The following is a 10,594-nucleotide window of genomic DNA, read 5'->3' as shown; positions in this document are numbered from 1 at the left end:
AGAAAGTTTTGCTGCCTCTTCACTCAAGACTGCAAGTGCACAAAGAATTATGGAAGGGATGGTTGATAGATGAAAAAAACACATTCAAAACTACTTACTGACTAATGATGCAGAAAATGTTATGAATAAGTATCCCTTTCTTGATTTATTACTTTAATTATCTGACATTCTATAGACACCCATTAGTGGGGTTTTTTTTGGTTTAGATTTCAATTTTCTGTCTCATGGTGAAAGCTATTTATCATAATAATCAGTAAAATTCAAAACCTTTTAGCAGTATTTATAAAATTCATTTACTATGTTCAGCCCTTGGAGAATGACAAAGAAGGCGCATTAGCACGTGTGCTGAAGTGTTTTATGCAGGATTATCTGTCCATAAGAATGATTAAAAGTTCTTTAGAATATTTGTAATCCATTATGTTTTTTTTTTTTTATATTAAAAAAAAAGTTTTCCTTACCTATGCTGTGACTGGAGGCTGGGACCTGCTGATTGGGTGGCTGCTGCACCTTCGTCCGTATAATCCTGAATGTATTGAAAAGAAATTACTACTTAGCATTAAGCACGCAATTGCAGGGGCATCAGATACTATTTTTCAGTTCCGGACACCTACATCAATACAAAAATGCTTTTCTGGGTATTATCCCCTTGTCATTCACTGAAAGACCAAAGTTTGGTGGTGAACCCAGGACCATGTTTTTGTCTCCAGCCCCTGACATTAGGGACATTTGGGTGACAGACTCCTACACGCTCCTCAGGATGCTGCAGAGTTTGGTGTTTCAGTGCCTTTGAGGACCTAGTCCTCACCGCCCAGGAAAGAGAGATCCATTACTATTTGGGCACCCGTTGGACCCAGCACCCCTCCTCAGGGAGCTGGACACTTCTGGGTCCAGACATCCCAGCAGGCCGTGATCTGCATCCTTGGGTGCTGGGACACATTTGCAAGGCTGTCCCTAGACCGCCCCGGGTACAGTACTCACACAGCTGAAGAACTTGGATATTTCAGAAAAGGACCCACTTAGCCAAATTAATATTAAAACAAAAATGTGTTCAATTAAATGCTAATCTTAAAAGCTGAATAACTACATTGTCATCGCTGGGGACAGTCTCTGCTCTGATTTATAATCACGTCAATCAGGAAAAATTCAGAGATGCAGACAAACTAGAAGGCATGTGTTGTGTTGCCGGACAGCGGGCAGCTGCTAAAAAGAGCTGGGGAGGTGCTCTACCAAGTGCTCACCTGCCAATGCACTGTGCAAAACGAAAAGACGGGGTCTGAAACGCCTCCGACAGTTCTGCCACCGACTGCAGCGGAATCGGAACGGGCTTGAAGGAGGCACAGTGCTCACTCACCGCACGTCTCCCTGCCTGATGCACTCTTTACGCAGCGGTAATGCTGCGGTAAGCGCTTCTCCTCTCTTCACCTAACAAACTCTTCTCCCATTTCTGCCTGCCGTGAATTTGGAAGAGGGGAGAGGAGGGGAGGCGTGAGACGGAGCTGACGTGGGGATGCATTCAGAGGAACAAAGAGCAGTTCCTTGCCTGAAGGTCACCCCATGAGCCGGTACAGGAACCGCCTGGCGCCATCCCAGAAGTGGACACGCTGCCGTCCCCTTCCCCTCCCGTCCCTCTGCAGAGTGTGGTGGAGGCTGGCGGGGGCTAGGACTGTTAGTAAGCCAGCCTTCAGCTGCCAGCCCCAGCGCAAAGCTGCTGGGTGTCAAACATCTTCTGCAACTGGGTCGCTGGCAGCAAATTCCCCTGCCAGGGGCTGAAGCAGCCAGCCTGGCGTGGGGGTCAGAGGGAGCTGTGCAAGCTGCTTTGGCGGGGGACTGTGCAGCCAAAGACCTGGGACCCTGCATGAGTAAGAGTGGAAATAACCCCCAGCACAGGGCCTCCTTGCCGTCGTGAGGCCTTCTGACACATAAACGTCTTCATCTCCAGAGGGATGGAGGACTGGAGCACTTCGAAGCAGCTGGGCAGCTCTCGGCTTATTTCAGCAAAACTAATCGCAATGATTAATTAAGCCTTAATCACACAGAGTTGCTCCTGCTGCGGAAGAGTGGCCTATTATTAATATTAATTAATGTTATTAATTAATAATAATAGTTATTATTCACTCATATATGGGGGCAGCAGCTGAAATTCACCTGCTAAAAGGCAGCCTCGGCAACGGGCATGTGCCAAGCAAAGTCCATCCCAGCAGCTCCGCTGCTGTCCAAGGGCAGCGACAGCTCCCCTGAAGGGAACAGCACAGCCCCGGGGGATCCCCTCTCTCCACTGGGGAGGCAGGGACGGGGGGAGCAGCACAGCGGCTCCATCCTCCCCTGTGCAGGAACGCCAACTGCTCGGCTTCACCCTCCCTGCAGCAGGATAGGAACCACACTGTGCGATTTCGAATGGGTCCAGGACTGCGGCAACAGGGCAGCCCCTGATTTGCACCTCAGCGGTGCATAAGGGCATCAGGAGCAGTGGTCTGCATCCTTGGTGTGTAACATCTCTACCAGCAAAGCCTTGAAGTATATGCTTAATTTTAAATACGAGAATAAAACCCACAGACTGCAACATGGAACTAGGAGGAGTTAGCATTAGAGCCAAGTGTTTTGATGTGAATTCCAGGTTTCTTGTCATGATAGTCTGATCTGGGTTTTCAGGATATGCTGCTAGGCTGGCAAAAACAATTCTCTGGGTAAACAGACTCACTCAAAAAGACTGCGTGCACTTCTAAAAAGGGATTTCACATGTTTAAGAAAAGGAAAAGATCTCAGCCACAGTCACAAGCAGATGAGAAAGAATGAGATTTCTGGTCAAAAAACTTGGTGGCAGATCATGAAATGGGTTTCTGATGCAATGGCAGTGGGTGTGTGGACATTATCACTGGGGAAACATGCAAGGCCACAGCAAGAGGTAGAATATGGAAACCGGCTCAAAACATGACTGGAAGCTACTTAATTTCTCTTTTTCCTAGAACTATGACTGCCTTTTTGGTAGTTTTTTGGAGGATGCTTGAAGCCCTACTGCACAAACAGAGGACTGCTCACAGCAGCAATGCTTCTCACGTGGCAGGGCTCCAGCTGACTTTTATGGAAGCAGAGCTTGCCCTTAGTTATTTGAGGTCTGTCAGAGTGATATTTTCCTTCAGTTTTCCTGGTGTCTACATTTCTCAAATCCTTTTAAAAACTGAAAATGCCATGTCCATAGTCCAAATTGTGCTCTGGAGCCTCAGTGAGTCAGGAGCTCCCAGGCAGCAGCAAAGGCTGCACATGAACTGACCCATTTTTGCTCTTAAACACGCGAATGCATGACTCAATGTTCAGTTCGGCAAGGCAGAGACACCATTCTCCGCCAATGCTGGGGAAGCCACTCTGGCTACTCAAGCGGCAACTCCATGAATGCAAATCAGGTTGGGATAGACAATAAAAGAATATTGCATCAATTTATTTCACGTCCATGGACACAGATGGGACTTTATAGCTAGCTGCATTCAAAGAATTTGCATGCAGTCACACAAGTGAAAACCATCTCACCAGCATGGTGAGGTCGGAGCCCGGCACAGAGCATACTCCCGAGCGAAAATGAAAGGACTCTGCTTGCCAGCGGTGTGGGTGTGCATGAGGCTGCCCAAGCGCTCTGCCTTCCAAGTATTAATCCCTTATTATTGGTCTGGCAGGGCTGGAGACAGAACAGAGTACTTCACTGGGGTTTTTTAACACCAGCTTTAGACTCAGAAGGAAGCGGGTGAGTACAGTAGGTGTAACTGCGATGGCAGTAGGTTAGTATAGCTCCAGACCGCTCTGAAAGCCCAGTCCTGCCCAGCAACATTGGGGCAGAACTCCCAAACATGGGACTGAGGCTCCAAATGAGATTCTCCTGCATTTTTATGAAAGCAGTTCAAGGCCAGTTAAGTGTGTCCATGTAACAAGCAGAGAGCTGAGGCACTCAAAAGCTACCGACCAAATTCTCCCAGTGACGTTCACGCTGACGGTCGCAGGCAGCAGCCAGCACGGTTCTGGGCCAACTTCAGCAAGACCGAGCAGGCGTCAGGAGGACAGAAGTGGTACCTTAGACCCGTGCCTTGGGTCCCCTCCTCTGGGCACCCGGGACCCCCCTTTTCCCAGATGGCTGCTGCCCCACTCGACAGCCATCTGAGCTTTCCCCGGGGGAAGCACGTCCCACTGAGCCCCCTCCCCGTCGAGCAGAACTGAAGCCTCATTCAGAGCAAACACACGGGATCATTACCAGCGAGGACTGCGACTCACGTATTGGAGAAAGGTCGGGAAAGAAGCAAAAGCCAGCGGCAGAACCTGCCCACTCCCGGGAAATGCTCATAATCTGTGATGCTTTGGCCACCAAGGTGAACCCACAGCTGTTCCCAGCCCCAAACGCATCATGGAAACACATGCAAGCTGCATTTCTTGCAAACAGCCCAAAACACCCAGTCCTACTGACAAACAAGGATTCAGTGACAGCGCTTCCGAGAAGCGTCCCCCGCCAGGATCAGACAGATCTTTACCTGTTAATTGAACTGACGCTGGGCACAGTGTCGTTGTCACACACTCGCTCAGCAAGGAGTCTATCCCTGATCTCCCAGGCAAACATGGTGGGATTTTGGCGTTTGTACTCTGCAATTTTTTCAACGACTTTGGGTGTGGCGACCTTTGGTTTTGATCCTCCAATCACTCCAGGCTTAATACTCCCGGTTTCGTAATACCTGGGACAACATCCAAAACAAAGCTTTAGTCATCACAAGTAGACAGAGAACATGCTTTGAGATTTATAGAGAACATAATTTCAAGGTAACCAAACCCCAGCAAATCCTGAGATACATCTTCACTTTCACATACACATTTTCTGCCTATGTAGTGCTTTATCACCTAATAGATTAACTTATAGTAATTGGAATTGGGCCTTGGGATACAGTAGATATTCTTCTGTAATAACAAGACAAAAGAAACAACGCAAGATTAAAGGGCATGCTGGGATCCAAAATTACTTGAAAATGTGTGTTATTAATCAGCGGTACTGGCAATAATAGAAACAAATCACACCGAAGACCACTTTTTGCGGTGGACTCTTTTGTAGTAAATTACTGTTTCTACGGAAATTCTCTGTCATTAATATCTACGGCTTGTTATCATTTCATAGTGAAATGAAGGCTAGGTATTGTATTTTATTTGCACCTCCAGAATAAATATGCCGGCATATCTTTTTCCCATTTTATGGCATTAATATGCATACGATGGTTTTAATAGTTAATATTTTTCAAAATGTATTCTTTTTAACATTATGTTTTTAGTACTTTCAGTCATGAATTTCAAGGAGAAGGGAGCTTTCCACACTCTGGAGGGGTCCAGCTGATGCAGGGGTTGGTTTCTGTGACCAGTCCTGTGGCCCTTCCTCAGGTAAAGCATCTTTACCCACACCAGCAGCTCTGCTGATGCCACACCAGGAAAGGGGGAAGCCTGGATCCCTAACCGACAGAAATCTGCCAGATTTCTTCACATGTAAATCACGCAAGAGCAACTGCTTTTGGTAGCATCACAACAATACATCACAGCTGAGATCCCCGGCCCCACAAGTCTCCCCTTTTAATGAACGAAGCCTTGAATGTGCTGCTAAGAGCAGAAGTCATCTCTTATCCATTGAGGGCCGGAACGGAGACCAAGAATGAGATCATGCTCCTCTGTGCTGCGCTGTCAGGGAGCGTAACGCACGAGGCACTCTCCTGGCAACACACTTCTTCGTATCTTGTGAATTTTCTCGTGAGCAGATGAAAAATAAACCCCTTGCCTACCCGCAACAACTGCCACAACTGCCCTGATCCGGCACATCCTTTCTGTACAGAGCAGACCTCAACTTCGTGAGCCTTTCAACCAGACACCCACCGAGCTGCACACTCTCAGCAGCTTAAACACGTCCACTCAGTGCTCTGTGCCCGCATTTCTAGTAGGGAGCTCAGAAAAGACTCCCAAGTAAGAACATAAGACTGCTTATTAATATATTTTCTCTGCAGCTACTTGACATACCCATTATATGAAAAAAAAAATTAATTCCCCAATCTCTCCAGGGTGAGCAGAGCACAAACAGGCTGTGCAGCCAAAGTCTGTCTCACACAACCATGTTCATCAAATTTCTGCCAGGCTACCGGTTTTCAATCTTTCTGGGAGAGGTTTGCGTGCAGGGCCCAAAATTCCTTTAAAGAGACTGACACTGTGTTGTTTGTACATGTTTTCAGATATTCTGGATGCAGATGCAGACTCATATCTACCAGTCTCCATGAGCCACTTAAGCAACATTATTAATGGAAAACACCAAGTGTCAGCGATGGATTAACCCTCCTGGTGTCCCTAAACGCAGCCTAGCCGTGAGCTTTACAGCTTAGGGCGGTAATATTCATCTCCTTCCGTGCTTCCTGATGACATGACAAAATAATGGCAAACTTGAACCACAAACCTCCTAAGACCTTGCACCCCTGGCCTCTAAACCTCCACCGCTGGCATCTCTCCTGTGAGGAGGGTGTAGAAGGAAGCCAGACAATACCATGAATGCTACCGAACAAGAAGTCATAGTTTTCTTAGTTCCAGTCAAAACCACAGATTTTACAAACGTTCCGTGTGGTTTTCTCCAACAGCGCCTCGCCGCACCGTGAGACGGTGCCTGTCGACTACCCCGCGACGCAGGGGAGCGTCAGCCAGCAGCTCGGGAAGCCGTGGCTGCGCAGACGAGACGGTGTTTCCCGTGGTGACTCCACCACGGTAGGCAAGCCGTGATGGCAAAGGACAACGCTGTGGCAGTGGCGAGCTCACCGGGGGACAAAGCCCTGGTGCCCTCTGGACAGCAAGACCTGCACTCCCAAATCCTCTACCCACTGCCTACCCACCCGCCCTCACCACCTGAAGCCCGCAAAGGCATGCACACATCAACGGAAAGACTTGCCTCGCGGGGGAGGGTGCAGGATTGGGCCCAGACCTTTTTCCCCCGGCAGCTGGGAGAGCTCACTGCGATGGGGGACAGCTCTCGCCCAGCAACACCGCTGACACCTCCCTCCTATTCGCTCTAGCAATGAACGTGGGCGCAGCAAAGAGCCTGCACGCTGCACAGCACGGGCATCCCTGACTCCCGTCTCCATTTTAAAGCCAAGAACGGCTGCAGTTCGCTTCATTTTATGCACATCAGATCTGGGCCTTTTGCCCCCAGCAAGTTTCCAATGCAGGTGAAGAGTGGGCACCCCTGTGGTACCCTCCTCTGAGAGGTGAGAGCTTCACTTATACTGCAACTGCTGGTTCCCTGCCTCTGGATGTTTTTTAAGTCTGTACCAAGGACTGAAAAATTCCGACCATAAAATTCCAAATGCAAGGATTTTTCATAAGGATTCCCATTTTTCTCACACACACATGCACATGCAAAAACACACACACACACACACAGAGCTGCAATTACAGTGACATTTTACCCACTGTAATTATTAGTTATGAAAATAATGAGCTATGAAATTCCAATTTATTGTTGACAACTTTAATGACAAAGCTCTGGAGCCTCACTCATAGCTCTATAGTGCAAATACATCTGATGGTAAATCTATTCAAACTATCAAAAGTAAAACCATCAGACATTTGCCTGGTAGGCAAATAAATTGCCCCTTTCTTAGCTGTACGTTGGTCCTAATGGGAATTGGTGGCAAGTCTGCTGCAGCGGAGAGCATCACCAGCTGAACCACGCCAGCCAGGCTGGGAGCAGGAGCCTGTGCTGACAACGGATGCAAAGACATAACCGAGTCAAAAAGCCCGTGATGGGCAGGCAGGTCTCAGATAAAGCCCATAGAAAGTTTTCCTGTCTAAAATAGTAAAGGCATGAGCGTCGTCAAACCCACAGCGGGAGGAATGCACGTAGCTTGCAGGGGAATGCATCTCCCCACAACGAAGGCATGAGAGAAAAAGCAGGGACGCTGAGCGTAACCTGCACACTGGCTTGTACAGCTCTCTAAAAGCACACTGTGCAGGGCTGTGGCGATGGTGTTCGCGAGTTAAGGCGAGTATAGGCTATGATGAAAAGAACGCCAAGACCTACAAAACCAGGGGCCTGTGACTTTGCCAAGTAAGTCTGATTCTGAACACTTAAACGGCCACTGAGAGATCATAAACGCTGCTAATCCAAGCAGATACCCTGCGTGATACTACAAAATATTGCCTTAACAGTCTTTGCAGCTATGCTATGTCCAGGAAAGCAAATTGGTTAAAAATTGGAAAATAAAAAGATGGTAAAAATAAAAACATTACAAGTAAAATTCTAAATTCTAAACAATGAAGTAACTGTGAAAGTTTAGTAAATAGTTCAGGAATTAACTTTCCCAGATTATCAAGAAAAACATATTCTTACCAAAAAAAATGTTTTCCTTAATATAAGTTGCTCAAATATCTCAGAATACCTGAAGTCCAAAACCATTGTAATACTATAATTTTCACAAATTATGTTCACATTTGCTCACAAGATACAAAGAAGCATGAATGGTATTTTTGACCTGAATCTATGTCAAATTTTAAAACGAAATCAGGGAATTATATGAATTTGGAGTTTAATTTCCTGTTGCCATAGTGGTTTGAACAGCTCCAGCCTCAACAGAGGGCTACTCCCAAAAGAGCCAAAATTAAGATGGTTAATAGTTATGGCATTCTGTGCTCTAGTGAAGAACGTATTCCATCACAAGAGTAGAAGAAGATGTGGAATTAAACAGTGGGACAGACTGCAAAATACCCTTTGTGAAGGGCACAACAACATTGATGTATATATATCACATATAATTATATTATTGCTAAAAGAGAGTCTTCTTCAGAAAGCAAAACAAGTAACTTCCACAACTTCTATTTTTTTCCTATTTTACTGAGGATGACTCCCAGATTTCTCTACTTGTTCAGAACAGACAAGTATGGAATATATGCCATATATACAGCAAATACACCCTACTTGGCATTTTGCGCTTTGTGTTATAATTACCTACAAGAAACTGTGAAAGAGGCAAACCAGAGATAGGCATAGTGGTACTTTTTTCCCACATCAAGCATATAAAACCATGAGGTGAGGAAGCCCCTTTCCTCATCGGACTGACTTCCTGAGGTTTCTACTATTCTCCATTTGTTTGCAGCCTTCAATTAAGGGACCGGCATTGATACTTCTCTCTGGACGGACGCAGAAGGATTCGTTGTCCCCCCTTTACCTGCCAAGTATTTTGCTGACGCAGCCATGGCTGACGCGGAGCTGCCGGGAGATGTCACACGGCCGGACCCCTTGGTGGGCGAGCTCCACGATCCTTTGGCGAACAACATCTGGGAGGGGGCGGCCATTCACAAAAACACCCCCCAGCTGATTCACACCTCCATGTCCTGAAACACACAGGGGAGGGGGAGAAGGGCAGGAGAAGAAGAGCTGTGTGAGAGTTTCGGAGGTTTCTGCAGGGCAGACCCCCCCCAGCCCAGCGGTCCCTGGGGCTGGGCATCGCCTTCCCGGTGTCGGTCCAGCCTGCAGCTGCTTTTCCCCAGGCGCTGCGCGACCCACAGCACGGAGGCGGTCACGGCCGCGCTGCCTGCGCTGCCACAACGCCACTTGCCAGGGGCAAGGACCCTGCTGCATGAAGGCAGATCGAGCCCCGAGTTGGAAATGGCCACGGGAAAACACGCAGCGATGCCCGGCTGCCCAGACACGGGCCACCCTCCTCCCGAAGCCAGCGGCCGCTGTCGCCCAACTGCGAACTCCGGGGGCAGGCCTGGTGCTGCCCCACGCGGGAGAGGCTGCTCGTGAACCTCTGCGTAGGAAGCCAACTGAAAATAAGGCTGGGTGATCGGTCAGCCTACACACTGTGTCTAAGCACAGAAGGGGATACCTGAAATTAAATACGTGGGGTTTTTTCCAAATGCCTTGACTTAATCGAGAGCAAAAAAAACCAGAGCATGATTTCTGCTCTTACAATTTACAGCAGTTTTGGCAGATATTATAATCCCACCAATGAAACATGAACACTCGGGCAAGCCCCATATATTATTCCTTTTCTAGCAAATTTGCACTGTTCACCTTTAGCAAGGTGAATCACGTATCTGGTGGGAAACGGGACCCACTTGGATAAATAGTAGTGAAACTGTGTAAAACCTATGAACATGTAATAATCCCATGTATCAAGTGAGGAAATATTATTAATCCTCATGCTGTTAATCATCCAAACTACTTAGATTACAGAGGAGTGGAGAAACTGAAAACAAGCAATAGGGGCAGTATGGATGCCAATTCTGGAACAAAAACAGTTCTGAAAATCTCTCTATTTGCACAGGGCTTGAACGATACTGAATAAGCTGACAAGCCAAATGCCTTAGTGTTAAAAAAAAAAAAATATATAGACCTATTTTTATTTAAATCTGGTCATTTCACCATTGATAAACTGCTGTCAAACTTTGCAAACACCTTCTAAAACTGTCAGCACACATAATGAATCCACACAAAATATGTGATTGCTAAAGCCAGCACCGAGCAGTAAGTGTCTGCTCTCTGCTTTCATCAGTGCAAGAGGCAGCCCTCTGCCAGCCGCCGACCTGGCCTCAGGCTCGCCCATCCCTC

At 47.3% G+C, this 10,594-nt stretch overlaps 1 protein-coding gene across 1 annotated transcript; it reads right to left on the bottom strand.

The window, feature by feature from the left end:
- Window positions 1-458: 458 nt before the first annotated feature.
- On the bottom strand, window positions 459-9,372 carry LOC104080173 (paired box protein Pax-5; the record flags this gene model as incomplete). Its single annotated transcript, XM_009582472.1, has 3 exons — window positions 459-523; window positions 4,509-4,706; window positions 9,207-9,372. Coding segments are annotated over 3 exons (429 nt in total), but the record flags the coding sequence as incomplete, so codon positions are not given.
- Between the last annotated feature and the right edge of the window lie 1,222 nt (window positions 9,373-10,594).

Source organism: Fulmarus glacialis, unplaced genomic scaffold (assembly GCF_000690835.1).
Source record: "Fulmarus glacialis isolate BGI_N327 unplaced genomic scaffold, ASM69083v1 scaffold22257, whole genome shotgun sequence".
NCBI classification, from domain to species: domain Eukaryota; kingdom Metazoa; phylum Chordata; class Aves; order Procellariiformes; family Procellariidae; genus Fulmarus; species Fulmarus glacialis.
This window is presented reverse-complemented; position numbering and strand designations above follow the sequence as displayed.